The 19,554-nt window shown below is 37.0% G+C and overlaps 1 protein-coding gene across 6 annotated transcripts in view; it reads left to right on the top strand.

The window, feature by feature from the left end:
• The window catches only part of pals2b (protein associated with LIN7 2, MAGUK p55 family member b), a 209,882-nt gene that overhangs the window by 150,180 nt on the left and 40,148 nt on the right, over positions 1 to 19,554 (top strand). For 3 of the 6 annotated variants that reach the window (XM_051935763.1, XM_028818272.2, XM_028818274.2), the window contains exon 2: positions 10,429 to 10,547. In XM_051935763.1, the coding sequence (XP_051791723.1) occupies positions 10,431 to 10,547 (117 nt within the window). In that variant the 5' untranslated portion in view covers positions 10,429 to 10,430. Of the gene's footprint in view, positions 1 to 10,428; positions 10,548 to 15,638; positions 15,915 to 19,554 lie in introns of those variants that run through there. The other 3 variants (XM_051935764.1, XM_028818273.2, XM_051935765.1) reach the window with 2 other exon arrangements.

Genomic DNA, 19,554 nt, shown 5'->3' with positions numbered 1-19,554 from the left:
TATAATTTGCTACCGTGGCTTTTCGTTGGTCTGTCCAGGATTTAAAATCACCTGTAGCTTGCAAACCGTTTCACCTATTGACTTGAAATCTGGTACACATATAATACGTCACGTCTGCTATCCGCTTTATGGGTGATGATTGTATTACTCTTTTTATGTTTATTTTATTTTAGAATCAACTCCTATCTGCGCACACCAGGGCGGCCGTGGGCAGATGCGTATGGTGTATTCACTCCATGTTATCGTGCATTGCGCTGTCACTGGTATTTTGATAAAAGAATTTGAACAATATATAAGAAGCGTATAAATTATTAAACAGTAAAACATTAACATTTAAGAAGTAAAGTTACATTGAGTACTACTGCAGTGCCTTCGGGTATACCTCATTTTTTGTTTGCCCATTACATGCTTAAATGTATAAATTTTTTGGTGTACCTACCCGAGAACACGCAACATATAACCGACCGTGGGAGAAGCATGGATTTTAAACACGCGTTGAGTTCATCTGCTGGTCTCCCTCGTGGAATAACTGGTAATGTTTGACTAAAATCTACAGCGAGTAAAACGACATTACCTCCTTTTTTTTTTTTACGATCTCTGAGATCTTGCTTTTTTCGGTTCAAGGCTTCATAAGCTCTTTTATGTTCCATGGTGTACTTAATAAGTACTAATTATCCCAAACCATCATCTTTGAATGTTGCAAGACTTTCGCCTTGTATGTAGATCGGGGTAATTACATTCATTGCATTCCTAGTCTGAATCACAATCTGATTGTATGGGTGGTTACCTGGCACTGTAGGGTTGCCACCCGTCCTTTAAAATACGGAATCGTGCCGCATTTGAGAATGAAATTGCGCGTCCCGTTTTGAATCAATACTGGACGGGATTTATCCCGTATTTTTTTTATCATTTTTTTTTTAAAGCAGCGTCTCATGCAAATCATCCCACACGCATTTTATGAAGATGCCTCCTTTCCTACTTTTGATTGGGTAACACTTGATGTCATCGTTAGTTTGATTGGTGTTTTTAACTGTCCAGTGAGGAGGGCGTGTCTTTTAAGTACAGTCTGCAAAGTGTTGGCACTGAGATGTGGCGTCAGCGCCATACTTGAAGCCCCTAACGTTGCGGTCAGCAAGTCGGCTAACATCCGCCATGTGCCGTCTTTCAGTTGCGAGAAGCAGATCATAGAATGGTTGAAACTGTTGCCCCTAACGTTGCGCCACGGCGTGTGGTTCGTTTATACCTCGTGTCTTCTCATTAAACTTTTATCTCGTGAATATGTTATTGCAATCCGCAGCGGGAGCGTTTCTATAAACTTAATTTAAACTTACGTTTTACACCGTGTTTTGTTTCCCTTATGAACATGCTTGTATGCTTAACTCGCTCCGTTCTCAATTGTTTAATTAATTTTTTGCTCTTCGCTGTTTGCGGCTGTTCCTCCATTTCCCCCTACTTCGTTCTTTTATCTCGCGAATATGTTATTGCAATCCTTAACGGGAGCATTTCAATAAACTGATTGAAAATAGTTTTGCATTTACCTTTTTAGTAAAAGGCGAGCTTTTAAGCCTGAGAAATCACCCCGTAAATGCACACGTTTAATTGGACATGTGTTAATATGTATGGTTACACAGTATTAAAAGACAGTGAACAACGTCAGTTACCTTTCTTCCCGCGTTTGATAAAAGGTTAGCTTTTAAGCCTGAGAAATCACCCCGTAAATGCACACGTTTAATTGCACATGTGTTAATATGTATGCTCACACAGTATTAAAAGACAGTCAAAAATTAACGTCATTTACCTTCGTTCCCGCGTGTGACTCGTGCTGTAAATGTCTTCCTTGTTTTTAGTTCACGTGATTACGTAGGAGTCGTGATGACGCGATACGTGACTCCGCCTCCTCCATTACAGTGTATGGACAAAAAATATGTTCCAGTTATGACCATTACGCTTTGAATTTCGAAATGAAACCTGCCTAACTTTTGTAAGTAAGCTGTAAGGAATGAGCCTGCCAAATTTCAGCCTTCCACCTACACGGGAAGTTGGAGAATTAGTGATGAGTGAGTCAGTCAGTGAGTGAGTGAGTGAGTCAGTCAGTCAGTGAGGGCTTTGCCTTTTATTATTATAGATATATATATATATGTAATATATATATATATATCTAAATCCCCGCGAAGTACTGCTTTTAAATTTTTATGAAGAAGAAAAGCTTTTTAAATTGAGGGAAAATATCCCAATAGCAATTTGTTAAGGATCTGTTTTTTTGTGAAGCAGCCTTAACACAGCTTTTCCGCTGTTTTATAAACGAACGCCATATAAGGTCTTCCTTTTTCCTTGCTTCGCCAAGGAAAGAGCCTTTTTATTAAATCCAAGGGTTCTTCGCTTTTTTTTTGTTTGTTTATTATGATTGTTATAGTTCTGTTTATATACGACGTTGTCAGTTCAGCACTCAGGTTGTAATATGACCAAGCCGTGCAAGCTTACTGTTAAGAATGCAACGTATAGTTGTACATGAGAAAAGCAATCTTGCCTCAAATCAATGGCAAACTTTTGTAGGTCTATGAACTTAATTTAAAGTTTAGGTTTACACGGTGCTTTCTTTCCGAAGTACCTGCACTCATGAATATGTCTGTATGCGTCAGTCGCTCAAATCCCCGCGCTTCGCACCGGCGAAGTACTGCTTTTAAATTTTTATTAAGAAGAAAAGAAAATCTTTTAAAATTGAGGGAAAATATACCAATAACAGTTTGTTAAGGATCTGTTTTTTTGTGAAGCTGCGTTCACTCGAGTGATCACTTCGAGCTGACTTGCTGGTTAACCATAAGCGTTACCTGGTAGGTAACCACCCATACAATCAGATTGTGAATCAGACTACGAATGCCGTGAATGTAATTACCCCGATCTACATGCTGTCAAATAAACGAACCACACTCCGTGGCGCAATTTTAGGGGCTTAGCCTCTAGCGCTGACGTCCGAGGTTCGATTCCCGTAAGGGAGTGAAGTGAGCGCTGCTTTTAAAGTACTGCTTTTAAATTTTTATTAAGAACAAAAGAAAACCTTTTTAAATTAAGTCTTAAAAAGAGCTGTAAAGATATTGACAATAAGCTACGCAAACCCACCAAGACATGCAATCGTTTAAATCAAAGCGCGAGTCGAAAAACACCATCCCATAATATTAGTTAACGATTAACACATTTCTATATGTATTGTAAGCATACAATACAACTGATAATATGTTGCGCTTATTTATCTGGTGTACTGACATTTTTGCGCGTTTAACGGCTGAAATCTAACGTGGTTTGTGCCCTTCAGAATGAAAAGAGTTTGCATTTACCTTTTTAATAAAAGGCGAGCTTTTAAGCCTGAGAAATCACCCCGTAAATGCACACGTTTAATTGCACATGTGTTAATATGTATGCTTACACAGTATTAAAAGACACTCAACAAATACACAGTATTAAAAGACAGTCAACAATTAACGTCATTTACCTTCGTTCCCGCGTTTGACTTGTGCTGTAAATCTCTTCCTCGTTTTCAGTTCACGTGATTACGTAGGAGGCGTAATACGTGATGACGCGATACGTGACTCCGCCTCCTCCATTAGAGTATATGGACAAAAAACAGGTTCCAGTTATGACCATTACACATAGAATTTCGAAATGAAACCTGCCTAACTTTTGCAAGTAAGCTGTAAGGAATGAGCTTGCCAAATTTCAGCCTTCTACCTACACGGGAAGTTGGAGAATTAGTGATGAATGAGTCAGTCAAACAGGTTCCAGTTATGACCATTACGCGTAGAATTTCGAAATAAAACCTGCCTAACTTTTGTAAGTAAGCTGTAAGGAATGAGCCTGCCAAATTTCAGACTTCTACCTACACGGGAAGTTGGAGAATTAGTGATGAGTGAGTCAGTCAGTCAGTCAGTCAGTGAGTCAGTGAGGGCTTTGCCTTTTATTAGTATAGATTAATCATTTTTATATGAATAGTTTTGGGTTGTGGAACAAATCATCTGAGTTTCCATTATTTCTTATGGGGAAATTCACTTTGATATACGAGTGCTTTGGACTACGAGCACGTTTCCAGAACGAATTATGCTCGCAAACCGAGGTTCCACTGTATTTCCATTCCAAGAAAAGTCACTGATAGCGCTGCACATCTATAGATTCAATTGTGGAGTCACAATTAGGTCAAAAAATCACTGCATTGCTGTTGTTATGTTGAAGCAGGTACATTTGTTGGGGTTGTGTATTGGAATTCCAAGAGAGTTTAGCTAATGTGCTTAGAAATTCACAATTGTTTAATTACTTCAGCATATTGCATTTCATGTAATGCCTGTGCTGTAATTGTTAAAAATGTATTTGTAAACTGTGGCAAGTTATTCTGATTTCATAAGTTGCTGTAAGTGCAGGTGCAATGAATAATGCAATAATAAAAGACAACTTAGTTGCTTTTCAAGAATATTGTATGTTGTTATTGTTGTATATGCTCTTTTTCAAATTTTAGTCACTATTTTTGCACTTTCATTAATTATCTGTTTGGTTTTCACTGGTGTTGGAATCCTGTCGGTGTCAGTCTTGGTTTTGTTAGTTGAATTAGAAGTACATGTTTTACTTTCTACAAAGTATATGTTTGTTCAACAGTTTAGTATAATTGACTTTATTTATACTATATTTTAAGAAATTCTTAGATGATACAAAACCAGAAGATAGATGGGTGGACACACTGTACGTTTATTTGTCTCAAGGAGAAATTTTTGCTTTTCACAGAAGCTCAACAAATAAGGTGTGTACTCCACAAATCCAACTGATCATTCTTATCACTGCTTTTTCCACAGTGTTCCTCCTTTATTGGCCATGTCTAAGTCCCAAACAGCACACTACTTCTCACACAGCTTTCATAATCTTTTGCCTTCAATGCCAATGCCAGACAACTCCCTGAATTTCTTCTGTGCACTGTCACTACTGTGTCTACATCTACAGCGCATCACTTTTTCCACATTTTGTTATGTTACAGCCTTATTCCAAAATGGATTAAATTCATTTTTTTCCTCAGAATTCTACACACAACACCCCATAACGACAACGTGAAAAAAGTTTACTTGAGGTTTTTGCAAATTTATTAAAAATAAAAAAAAACTGAGAAATCACATGTACATAAGTATTCACAGCCTTTGCTCAATACTTTGTCAATGCACCTTTGGCAGCAATTACAGCCTCAAGTCTTTTTGAATATGATGCCACAAGCTTGGCACACCTATCCTTGGCCAGTTTCGCCCATTCCTCTTTGCAGCACCTCTCAAGCTCCATCAGGTTGGATGGGAAGCGTCGGTGCACAGCCATTTTAAGATCTCTCCAGAGATGTTCAATCGGATTCAAGTCTGGGCTCTGGCTGGGCCACTCAAGGACATTCACAGATTTGTCCTGAAGCCACTCCTTTGATATCTTGGCTGTGTGCTTAGGGTCGTTGTCCTGCTGAAAGATGAACCGTCGCCCCAGTGTGAGGTCAAGAGCGCTCTGGAGCATGTTTTCATCTAGGATGTCTCTGTACATTGCTGCTGCCATCTTTCCCTTTATCCTGACTAGTCTCCCAGTCCTTGCCGCTGAAAAACATCCCCACAGCATGATGCTGCCACCACCATGCTTCACTGTAGGGATGGTATTGGCGTGGTGATGAGCGGTGCCTGGTTTCGTCCAAACGTGATGCCTGGCATTCACACCAAAGAGTTCAATCTTTGTCTCATCAGACCAGAGAATTTTCTTTCTCATGGTCTGAGAGTCCTTCAGGTGCCTTTTGGCAAACTCCAGGCGGGCTGCCATGTGCCTTTTACCAAGGAGTGGCTTCCATCTGGCCACTCTACGATACAGGCCTGATTGTTGGATTGCTGCAGAGATGGTTGTCCTTCTGGAAGGTTCTCCTCTCTCCACAGAGGACCTCTGGAGCTCTGACAGAGTGACCATCGGGTTCTTGGTCACCTCCCTGACTAAGGCCCTTCTCCCCTGATCGCTCAGTTTAGATGGCTGGCCAGCTCTATTAAGAGTCCTGGTGGTTTTGAACTTCTTCCACTTACGGATGATGGAGGCCACTGTGCTCATTGGAACCTTCAAAGCAGCAGAAATTTTTCTGTAACCTTCCCCAGATTTGTGCATCAAGACAAGCCTGTCTCGGAGGTCTACAGACAATTCCTTTGACTTCATGCTTGGTTTGTGCTCTGTTTTTTATACATAGAACAATCGTTAGTTCTTTTATTGGCCACTGTGTGGTCCTATTTTGGTTGCAAGGCTTTCGTACATATATGTTCATGTAATGATTTTATTAGGTACTCACCTGTGCTCAGGTGGTGTTTAATGAGGTTAAAAGAAATGTGTGTGTTGTGCATTGGTGGATTAAAAAATGTCCACTTTTGAGCAACAAGCCAACGTCAGGGTTATTTTCACTCCAAGCACCAAAAGTATACCAGCCCAACATTTTATCTTGTGATTCGTTTTTTTTTGTTTGTTTTATTTCCCCCTCTTCTCAAAGATGCAATTCATGGTCATTATTTTGGCAGCACTGAAGGCATCATTACAGCTTCAGTGGGAGGCTTTCCAGACATTACTTCCACAAAATACCTTTCAGGCCTGCATTCAGCAGTTATTTATATTGGCTAAAGTGCATTGTAGCTGAGATGATCTTGTTTGAAGGTTAATGTGTATAAAATGACGATTATTCCACTTGTCTATTGCCTGTGACCCCAGTTCTAGAACTCATAGACAGTAACTCGTAATTCTTAGAGTATGTGCAAAGAGCTTGTTAGCTTGTGCAAAAGTTACTTCCTTTTCATCAGCTTGTCCTGAAACTAGTAATTCACAGGTAGAGGTGACAGGGATGATAACCATTGTTCCTGAAGATTATGTTTCTGTTTGGTGAGCTCTTTATTAAAAATTGGAAAGCTTAAATAACAAAAAAAAAAATCACACTTCTTGTTGCCACTTTTACCCTGTAAGTAAATTGCAGCTGTCTGCTATTTTTGTAACTGTAATAAATTTTATTTAGGAGTTTACAAGGCTATTATATTGACTAGCTGAAAAAATACATACAAAACTCATTGTTTGTATGAAATGTATGGTCACCATGATTCATGCTTAAATAACCATTCTCACATCCTTGCTAGGTAATATTAATGTAAATATCCTAATCATTAACTGAGTAAGTCATCATTCGTTGATAGATTTAAAAAGAAAATCCTTTTATTCCTTCTCATGCGCATATGAAGCTGAGGTCTTCATTTGTTCACATTTCCCCCAAATTACTTTAGTCTGTATTTTATTTAACATTCATTTGTTGTTTGACAAGTGGGTTTCATTATTTTGTACTTTCCTCTTTTCCTACTATTTCTCAGAAGCTTGTCTTGAGATCACTTGGTGGAAAGCAGCACCCCCCCACACTATAACCCCTAAGAAAATGCCTACAGCCAGCTGTACTTCTGATTACAGTGCTTCAAATAAGAGTTTATTCAAGGACTAAAGCTTTAGCTTGCAATGCATCCTTAAGTCTAATAAGGAAATCCCATGCTGGTAACATACCCAGCTATGTGTTCGGCAGCGATCATCTCAACTACTATTCTTATCAGCAGTTGCTATTTACACTTGTGTAACCTGATTCTGGCTCAGTGGTTTTATTACTATCAATATATTACAATATATGAGCCCTATTGATATTAAATGTTAAGTTAAGTGACTGGTGCTAAATGATGCATTTTCATTCGCTGTTGTATCCTTCTAGTCTTACAAGTCAAGGTGAGTAAAACAGTTAACTTTGTGCTATCTACAAGATGGTGACATTGATATTTAGAGCCTCTTCAAAACCAAGTTCTAAATGTGAATAATGGTATTGTCCATGTCTGAAGCAAATGAGTGAAAAAGTTAAGCTTTTCTGCTGCCATATCTTCATGTACCAAGCCATAGATGTATTTGTTAGCACTAGTGTAATTTATACATTTTACATTAATTACTCTAAAAAGACCTACCTAAGGATGAGATTTTGTGGTAACCCCAATGCTGGTTGATAGCAGACAAAAAATATCCAGTAGAATATACTACAGATTGCAGACATTCCTCACAGCTACAGTGTAATCGGAGGTAGATTTTTGACACTCCGATTTGGGAGGGATTTATTTAGTGTATAATTTTGAAATGAATAAGTCCATGTCTCAAATTAACAGAAGGACTCTGTTTACAGTTGACTTCTAATTAGTGTCTGATATATGAATTGTATGGCCCTATTTCCAGCACTGTCTCAGATTACCTAAATGTATATTATTGCAAAGCACTCGTATACTTTTAAAAAAAGTAATTCCTTTATTAGCAGTTGGAGAAGTTTGGATAATGATTATATTGTTTTTAGAATTGCACCTTCTTATTGAAATGCACAAAAGAAAAACAGAACTATATTGGTTACAAAACTGCCATTTAAATGTACAACATACAAGATGTATTGGAGTGATACAAGATTAATTGGAGCTATATAATCTGTATTGCATTGCAACAATTTATTTTATTTTATTTGAAATAGCACGTGCAAATTAAAAAGCTCTTGCTTTTTGTTTAGTGAAACCAGTCATAAACTAGATATCAGCCCATGTTCATAGCATTTATCTTTGATTGTTTAGCACAATCAGACAGCACTCTGCAATCAATCAGCTCACTACATTCATAGCAACAATGGATTTCTGTTCTTTATTAGGTCTATGTTCAAAGTATTTCACTGTCTCAGTAAACTCTGTCTGAATTTCATGAACACCTTTGCAGTTTTTCTTAATTATAACAAGTTATAAAGCTATATTTGTGTGTTGTATACAACCCAAGAAAAAGCATGAAAATTGAGTAATTGGTTTCAGAGATATTTATGTACATAAACGGCCAAGAACATGAGCTGATTTTCAAATAACTACTATAAAAGCATGTACAATTTACACAATGTTACAAGCCGTTTTAGTTGAGAGAGGAAATTGTAGAACGTGCTTTAAGTGTATATTGTAGTAAAAATACAGAAAAAGGCAATACTGTATAAAATACTAAACCATCAGTGAGTAGATTACTAACATTGCATGATGCAGATTTTTGATTTTACTTTACCATTATAGACTATGCTGTTAAAATTGTGTCTCTGGCATTTCAAACAAGATGAAAAATGAGATAACATCATTCTGATGAATATAATATGTTCTGAACTGATTTTCTTAATGCAAGTAGAATAAATAACATTAAATATTTGCTTGGATGGACATAACAATATAGTGAAATAAACGTTTCAGTGTAGCAATGAAACACTGGTAAGTTTGTAAAAAATAGAAATATCTGGTAATATTAAGTGGTTTCTTTTGTTGAACTGCCTTGCATTAAGCTACTGGGTTCAACAGAAAGTGCAGGAGACAACTACTCACAATTAAAAATGCCAGCATTTTTTCTGCAATATCCATATTAGCATCTCTGTAGTAAAATTTGTCACACTTGTGTATAACATCCACAATTATAAAACTGCAGGAACAAAAATAACAGCATTGTTGGTGGTTAAAAATGTGAATGATCAAGGAATGCAAATCAGAGAGTAGTGACCAAGTGTTTGAAAAGTTGAGTTCAGTATAAATCTTCCACCATCTGGTGAAAGATTTCTTCATTCTTGTTTTCTGTATTGCTAATTTGCTAGTAATTATTTAAAGCCATGCATTAGATTTTTTTAATCAATTACTGACTTTTGTTTTAGAGTATGTTTTTAGGTTGAACTGAAATATATGAGTGTAAACATCCATCCATCTTTTTCCCCCAAATATTTAGCTTATTCACGCACTAGCAACTAGATGTACTGTATGCTGAGCATTTGAAATCATTCATTTCCAAATTTGATCAACCATGTGGTCAGAATTCAAACTGCTTCTTGTCATTCTACAGTGATATAATAGGTAATTAGAAATAAAGAAATGTATATTTCCTTAGCATACAGACAAGCCAGGTTAATAAAGTAATTGTTGTTCTTTGGTTGAGCTTCATTTTTATCATTTAGACATTTCCCAGAGGAGAAAGGTAGAATGAGCGCAGAGAGCCTTAATGTCAAAGTAGGATGAAAGCTAAAAGCATTTAATTATATCAAGTCAATAACACATGGAGAGAGGAAGAGAAAGAGCTTTGAACGAGTATGCATCCATTTGGAGTTAAAGCACTAGTATACTTTGCAATTAAAAAGAATATATTACCCATGTGAATGTGATATTGTTTTAGCATGGAAATGGATGTTAGTTTATAACTACAATGTCATAGCAGTTGGGATCATTTGAAAGATTAATCAAACATTATTGACACATTACTTTGTAATTCTGATTTTTGATTGGTTGTGCATTACCTTGCTTTTGGTAATATTTGCTTAAATTGTTTTGTTTATATTTTGTCACCTCACAGCAATGCAGCAAGTACTGGATAACCTCGGTGAGCTACCTACATCAACAGGCGCAAAGGAGATCGATCTTATCTTTCTCCGAGGCATAATGGAGAGCCCAATTGTAAGATCATTAGCAAAGGTATTTCTGTATTTGCATGTATAGAAATGTTAGAATGGTTTTACTGAATATTTTCCTTTGAATTTACTTGGTAGTTACTGCACAAGCATTTCATAATATCATGGTTACATCACAAGTTGCATTTATATCTGTGTGTCACTTCATCCATCCATGGGAGTGTGGCCAGCTTCTTACTTCCTGAAGTCAATGACAAGTTCCTTGGTTTTGCAGACATTAAGGGAGAGGTTGATGTCCTGGCACCAATGGGTTAGTCAGGAAATCTCCTCTCTGTAAGCTGTCTTTTCATTGGCGGTTGTGAGATGTACACTGGTGGTGCCATCAGCAAATTTAATTTAATAGTGTGGTTGGAGCTGTGTTTGACCACAAAATCCATAGGTCTGTCAGTTAGGAGGTTCAAAATACAGTTGCACAGGGTAACAGTAAGTCTTGGGAAAGAACCTTAATAGTACAAAAGTGCTAAATTCTAAGCTGTAGTCTATAAATAGCATTCTAGAATAGAAGTTTTCATTATCCAGGTGTACCAGGAAGACATTAAGTCTGAGGGAAATGACGTTCAATCAAAAAAGACAAGTAAATACAAGGATAAGTTCCAGAGGACATACAATATCTCAGACTCAACTCCATATTGAATTCAGAAAAAGCCCTCCCATAGAAACAAGAGGAACACAAAAAGAGACAGGATCAAAAGGAAGATTGTTGGTGTTTGGGGGGGGGGGGGGGGGGTTATCAGGAGTGGTCTCCCCTGCATGAATAAAAAAAAAATCGAGTATGTGTTCAGGTAAAGTACCCCTTCCCAATAGCCCAAAAGTTGATAGAAATATATATTTTGTACCTAATACTTGTATGAAAAATTTGGTTGACCTAAGTGAAAGTGTACTCGTTATCGTTTTTATATACACACAGACAGACAGACACACAGCTATAATTCCAAAAATTGTATTTTTGGACTTAGGGAGGTCTAAAACATAGATATTCATCAAATTGTCGACATCAAATTTTTGTATGATTGCAATACGTTCCCTATTCTTAGTATACAAGAAATTAAAAAGGTAAAGAACTGGGTAAGAAGTCAAAATTGATGCTTGGACAGAGTTGTAAGGGTCCTGGAAAACCTAGAAGCTCATGAAAAATTAACAAGCCAAAGTCCAGTACTGAAGAGTGCTTGAAATTCTTAAAAAAATTAATTGGTTAATATTGAAGTGTATTCCAATAAAAGCATACATCTTCTGTTAATATCATGTTTTAATGACCTCCCACAGTAGTATCACCTTGTTTTGGGTTCTGTGTGCAAGTGAGTGGGGGAGCTGGCATAGTAGATATGTAGTAGCTTTTAGCCAGCACATTGAATTATTAGTGGCAAATTAGTGTTAATTGGTAAAACGGTAGCAAGGTAAATTACGTTGTGTATACAGTATTTGACATGTCATTTCATTTATCAAGCAGTCAACATGCCAGGAAAGTAGCCATTTAACTTGAAATGTTTGAAAAATGATGACTACAAAGATTGGCTTCAACAAGACAAATCAAATAAGCATATAGCTGGGTGCCTTTACCGTATGAAGAAGTTTGACATTGGAAATATAGGTGAGTCAGCTGTGAATAGGCTAATGTAAGGAAGTAAACATTGTGAACTAAGGAAGTGTAAGAAAGCCTTTTCTGGGCTTTTGTCACATCTGACTGCCACACCTGCCAGTTGATTAGTCGGTAGTAGTGCTAGTGAGAGCACAGGTCAGGCTAGTGATACTCTATTATATCATCTTCTTTGTCTTCATTTGTGACCAAACGTGAATGTCTGAAATGTAAAATCCACTGGGTGTTAAATGTGATTGATAAGCATTATTCATACAATCACAACGTAGATGTGGGTAACCTTTTTCAGAAGATGTTTCTTGAGAGTGAGATAGGGAGACTTATACACGTTCACTGATGTCCTTCACAAGGCATACTTTATACTTTTCATCCACAACAATTTACTACATAAAATATGCCAAATTTATTTCTTATGATTATTTATTTGCCTAACTAGTATTTATTCGCTAGCACTCCAGCACAGTAGTTTCATAATTTTACTGTGTTTTGAAGTGTAAACAGTGCTCAAACAAAAAAAGTTTTTTTTAATTATTTATTTCTATCTTTTGGTTGCACACACCAAAATATTGGCATGAGTTGGCTCTGAGCACACCGCATGTATAATAGCACATTCATAGTTCTGAAAACGATATAGCCATTTTTAAATGTAGCAGCTCTGCCAAGAATTGCATAAATAGTGTGTAAGTGCATTATTATTCCGGGGAAATAGCGTGAGCTTGAATGTCAGTTATAAATTTAAAATAGGCCACGTGTTTGAGTTTGTATTTTTTCTTACTAGGTTCATGTAAAAATTACCATGTAATTTTTGCTGTGGATAATCAGAACCAGGTGTTAAGTAACCCTGGATTCTTCTGATGGCTAGTACTAGAGAAGTTTTGAAAAGTCCTGAAATTTGAAGTGTTCAGACCCTTTTGGAAAAAAGGAGTAAAGATCAGAAGTGTGAGTAGGTGCAGTAGAAAGGAGACGAGGCAATTGTGAGGCCCCGAAAGTGAGTGAAAGGAAAGACACTCCATGGTTGGATCCCTCCTGCTGATCATTCAGGGACCAGGAATGACCATTGGCTCTGTGGATTATACTGTGGATGCTAAGGGATGTTGTTGGGACAATGGTGGGTGGCTTTGATGGTCCCAACTGAGTTAGCTGGGACAGAAAACAATTGAAGGATGACTGCACTTACTGGTGTGGTGTCTTAGCCTCACTGAAAAGACCTGATGGGTGAGAAGGTGAGACGAGAGAGACAGAGATGCACTGGAATAGCAGAAGAATAAGAAAAGAGATCCCAGTTTAAACACTGTGGCTTTAGTCATAATTTTTAACCTATTTGTTTATTATGGATTTATTTTGTCTTCTGCAGAGCCCTTATTTTTATGGATTATTTATTTGAAGAATTTGTACCACTTTTTATTTATTTGGACATTGCTTTGTTTGATTCTTGAGAATAAACTGCACTAAGCACCTTTAGGGACCATCCTTTCTTGTTGTTTATGCACTCATTGCACTAGTCCATCCTCGGTTTCATAACTGTTGATGTTCTGGAAACTGGAAGATACCAGGACACTTGGGGTATTACACTTTTTTAAATTTATTAATGTAAGGCAGCATGGCACTACCTAACTTTTAGTTCTTTTATGGAGCTCCAAATATTTGTACACTAAAATGGTAGAATGAAGGTCTCATCTATGTGAAACAGCGAATCTGTAATATTTTGTTTTGTTAGTGACAGAGATTTCATAAATGGAATGTATAATCTTGAACTAAAGGAGTCAAAAGATTAAGTAAATTTTCATTGGAAGTGGTAAACCAAAACTCAGTCTTGATTTCAGTATTAGAAAGCTGTAATTCTTAAGAAAAGAAAAAATACGTTCTTAATTCTTTTAGAAGAGAATCCTTCTTTTAGTTTAGGTAGATGTACAATGTCTGTACTGCAACCACTGATTGTAAATAGGTTGCATCTGACATGTCATTAGTTGACACATGCACAGCAGCATGTGTCCTTGAATGCGAAATGCAACATAAAGCACAGCATGATGTCCTCAGGGCAATGACAAACAAAGGAACAGAAACACTGAATAAAATTAAGTTTTAAAGGGATAAAACACAAGAAATTCACACAATTACATCAAAGTACATTTAACTTACTGAAAATCCTGACACAAATATACAAAATTAACCAGCTTTTTACTTGGAGTCTTGCAGTTTGAAGATTAACTGCATAATAAAAAAATGTAAACCAATGTGTAGATCTCGATAAAAACAAATCACATAAATAATGATTTTGGTTTTACTTTTCAGTTGTTATACACATATGTAAACTATAATGTTTTCATAACCCAGGATCTAGAAATTTAACCAAGATTTAAAAATCATTCTAATGTCTGATGTAAACCTTTTATACTATTATTCAAACTGACTGAAACAGATTTGTTCTCTTGCTCTTTCAGTGCCTTTGTGAGCAAAATATAAATAGTTCTTGACAGATAATTTAGTATAGGCTGAGAATAATATATTATCACTTTTGATTACATTTGCTTGATATTACTATAAGCAAAATAATTAAACAATACTAATTTAACAAAAACATAAATCAAAATGTCTGCTCACTGCCCTTGTACTGTAAATAATAAAATCACATGGTTATTTTTATTAATAAATCCTGAAAACTCCATGGTACATGGGGCTGACTGTGAAAGGAAAATTGGAAATGCCTGAAAGTAGTTAAAAAGGAAAATAGTTGAAAGTGCAAAAGTCAATCCCAAGAGGTTCTGTCAGTATTGCATCAATAAGAAGATGATCAAAGCAATGGTGAAGTATTCTAAGAACAGTGGTCGGAGGATAAAATACACAGAAAGAAGACAACTACTACTTCAATGTCAGACCCACTAGTGTATTTCAGTAAATAATGACTTAAAATACAGCACCTGGAAAAAGTATGAAGAAAAACAGAATAATGATAAAAATGATGAAAATCTTACAACTAAGATAAAGGGAACACTGCATTTTCTTTAAGTATTTTTCTTCAAGCATTCATATATGGATGCTTATTACACTGCAATAAAGCTCAGAAAACCAGTTTTGAAATTTCTGACATCAAGCTTTTGACCTTTTTTGGTATTATTTGCCCTGGTGTCTGCTCCGTTCATTGTTAAATGCATCATTATTAAGATAGAATTAAGTGAGCAGATTCCACAAAAAAAAAGAATTAATAAGAAAGTAAGAGACCTCATGATTATGAAGCAGCTACTCTTACCTCTACACCAGCCAAGCAGATGTATTCATGTTGTGTTGATTTATATTTGGGCTTGGGTTTTTACATTGACAGCTACATGTAAATTGAACGATTTATTTTCCTTCTGTTATATTCATGAGTAAAGGTGCATTTGTTTTGTTATACCTTTTGTGAAAGTGTTTATTTGATATTTGGACTTCAGTCTTCACACATTATACAATTCACATCAAGGTTTTGTCAGTTATTACTATAACATGAAAAATTTTCTGTTTTAGTTATGTGTTCAACATTTCTTGCCTCACATTTCCTGTCATCCTACATTTACCCAGATTGTTATAGACACAGAACACACATGAAATGTATGTATTCCAAGTAACAACATATTATTTACCCTATACAATTCCAGACACCTCACACCCAGATAAACTGACTTGAGCTCTGAGAATTTTGCGTCTGACTTGATTTCAGCTACCTCGTGTTGGATGGGTTAGCTGGTTGCCTGCTGCCACTGCTGATTGACACATTTGCAAAACAAAGATGCTGATGAAGAGGTACAATGGAATTTAAGGTGGCCCGGCAATACAACTTTTTCGTAGGCTTCAGGGATTATAGTGTTGTAGACTGAAGTTAACAATAAGGTGTGACACTTTTATTATTAAGTGAAGCTCACTTTACTTAAAAGAATTACAAATGAAAAACACCCATGCCCTAACCATGCACATGGCCCTTGCTATGAAAGTGAATTCATGGTTAGTTGATGCCTGATACACAATGCATCCGGAAAGTATTCACAGCGCATCACTTTTTCCACATTTTGTTATGTTACAGCCTTATTCCAAAATGGATTAAATTCATTTTTTTCCTCAGAATTCTACACAAATCACCCCATAATGACAATGTGAAAAAGGTTTACTTGAGTTTTTTGCAAATTTATTAAAAATAAAAAAAGGTGAGAAAGCACATGTACATAAGTTTTCACAGCCTTTGCCATGAAGCTCAAAATTGAGCTCAGGTGCATCCTGTTTCCCCTGATCATCCTTGAGATGTTTCTGCAGCTTAATTGGAGTCCATCTGTGGTAAATTCAGTTGATTGGACATGATTTGGCAAGGCACACACCTGTCTATATAAGGTCCCACAGTTGACAGTTCATGTCAGAGCACAAACCAAGCATGAAGTCAAAGGAATTGTCTGTAGACCTCTGAGACAGGATTGTCTCGAGGCACAAATCTGAGGAAGATTACAGAAACATTTCTGCTGCTTTGAAGGTCCCAATGAGCACAGTGGCCTCCATCATCCGTAAGTGGAAGAAGTTCGAAACCACCAGGACTCTTCCTAGAGCTGGCTGGCCATCTAAACTGAGTGATCGGGGGAGAAGGGCCTTAGTCAGGGAGGTGACCAAGAACCCGATGGTCACTCTGTCAGAGCTCCAGAGGTCCTCTGTGGAGAGAGGAGAAACTTCCAGAAGGACAACCATCTCTGCAGCAATCCAACAATCAGGCCTGTATGGTAGAGTGGCCAGACGGAAGCCACTCCTTAGTAAAAGGCACATGGCAGCCCGCCTGGAGTTTGTCAAAAGGCACCTGAAGGACTCTCAGACAATGAGAAAGAAATTTATCTGGTCTGATGAGACAAAGATTGAACTCTTTGGTGTGAATGCCAGGCATCACGTTTGGACGAAACCAGGCCAATACCATCCCTACAGTGAAGCATGGTGGTGGCAGCATCATGCTGTGGGGATGTTTTTCAGCGGCAGGGACTGGGAGACTAGTCAGGATAAAGGGAAAGATGACTGCAGCAATGTACAGAGACATCCTGGATGCAAACCTGCTCCAGAGCGCTCTTGACCTCAGACTGGGGCGACGGTTCATCTTTCAGCAGGACAACGACCCTAAGCACACAGCCAAGATATCAAAGGAGTAGCTTCAGGACAACTCTGTGAATGTCCTTGAGTGGCCCAGCCAGAGCCCAGACTTGAATCCGATTGAACATCTCTGGAGAGATCTTAAAATGGCTGTGCACCGATGCTTCCCATCCAACCTGATGGAGCTTGAGAGGTGCTGCAAAGAGGAATGGGCGAAACTGGCCAAGGATAGGTGTGCCAAGCGTGTAGCATCATATTCAAAAAGACTTGAGGCTGTAATTGCTGCCAAAGGTGCATCGACAAAGTATTGAGCAAAGGCTGTGAATACATATGTACATGTGATTTCTCAGTTTTTTTATTTTTAATAAATTTGCAAAAACCTCAAGTAAACTTTTTTTACATTGTCATTATGGGGTGTTGTGTGTAGAATTCTGAGGAAAAAAATGAATTTAATCCATTTTGGAATAAGGCTGTAACATAACAAAATGTGGAAAAAGTGATGCGCTGTGAATACTTTCCGGATGCACTGTATGTCTTATCTGTGTTGCCTGCAGTATGAATATTCCATTCATCTTTCTGTACTCATTTGTTTAAAAACCAGAATTAAATCAGTTTCCAAATTATAAGGTGCTAACTTTAGTTTTTAACAAGTTTCTTACATTGCATGTCCCCCATCATTTTAAATCAAAGTTAAATCCTTTCCATTTATGTCTTAATTAAAAATTCTGCTAAATATGTGATTTATGATAGGCTTGTCCATGAAAATGTTCCAAGTTGCAGTAGTTGCATTGAGTATTTCAGGCAAGGTTTAAGACTTTAAGTGTCGTGCTGCTTCTGTTTTGTAAGTGTTGTGAAATGATTAGCTTCTAGAAAGACTTGTTTGAAAAAGTGACCTAATTGACCTAGAAAGACATGATTACACCAATACATAAATGTAGTAACCAATGGGACAGTCCCATAAATTACACATGCCATAACTTCCTTTCTTCTGTTTTGTGATTGAACTTACTCCATTTCTGTATAGCAGGAAGCTGGAGCCTACCCCAATAGCTCAAGACAGACGCCTCTTTTTAACAGAATTTCTATCCATTGTAGCACACATTCAATCACTTATCCATACTCAGTCACACAATGCCAATTTAGGTTAATATCAAAACATAACTTTTTGGAATATGGGAATAAAATGAATTTAAATAGAAGAATCCCACAGGGAGACAATGATATGGCAGGGTTGAATTCAGTCTTACATCATCTAGACGTCTGAGAAAACGGTGCTACTCTTGTTGCAGTAATTGGCAGTTTTGAGTGAAATAGTGTGGCATGGCATAAGCTTAAACGTTAATGTATGTAGCAAAGGGCAATCAAAAAAAAGCAAGCCATCTTGTAATTCAAGAGAGTGTCTTTGTGAAATATTGTCACACCTGGAATAATGCCAAAGGAACCACATGTATTAAAACAGTCAGTTTACTTCTGACACAAGAGAGGCTCACACAAACTACAGAGAAATAATAAAATTAGAAAATCTGCTGTCCCTCTGGCCATTACCAAAACTAGTGTAAATCTCTGACTGCTTGGTATTTACCCACATCTAAATTTCCTTCTCACCTCCTAAATTGCTTCTTTATCCAAGTGTGATCTCTCTGATTCCTGCAAGTAGTGGTTCATCATAGTTCTACAATTAAATCATGGGGTCATGGTGTAGTGTGGCTGTCTTGAAACTACTTTCCTTAAATTTTCATAGAGAAGCAATGTGTTTCGTTTTGAGAGGTGATTAATACCATCTTACTGGTCAGCTTTCAATTAATTTGGCTTCACCCCTCTTGATTATGGAGGTAGAGAGGTTCATTGTCACATAATTAACTGGAAAAGTCACTGTAACAAAAATTCAATCATTGCTGCTTCTGGGATTTTTCAGATTGGGACGTTCTAACATTATGCTTGGCATCATTGTTTCATTGAAAGTGGATAATATCATGAACAGTTCCCACGTACTGTATGTATGTGAAATTTATTTCAAGGGCCTAAAATCTGTTTTATGTTCTCCGGATTAAAAAAAAAAATCATATTTAAAGACTTAATTTGTTTAAGCAGTTATTACACTTCGTAATGATGTTCACAGATTTGTATGCAAACATCTGGCCAAGGAATTGTCCACCACTTTCACCGTTGGTCACTGTTACATTTATCTTTGTTCTACAGTGTCAAGCACCATTTAAATTTCCCCTTAAAGAATATTAAAATAAGTTTTTACATGCAATGTTTGTCTGCCTGTTTAACTGCAGTTTTTTTCTTGGTGCATTTCATCTGAAGGCATTTGCTTTTATCACAG

This window comes from Erpetoichthys calabaricus, chromosome 13, assembly GCF_900747795.2.
Source record: "Erpetoichthys calabaricus chromosome 13, fErpCal1.3, whole genome shotgun sequence".
Classification (NCBI taxonomy): Eukaryota; Metazoa; Chordata; class Cladistia; order Polypteriformes; family Polypteridae; genus Erpetoichthys; species Erpetoichthys calabaricus.
Note: the sequence above shows the minus strand (reverse complement) of the source record. Positions and strands in the feature narration are given on the sequence as shown.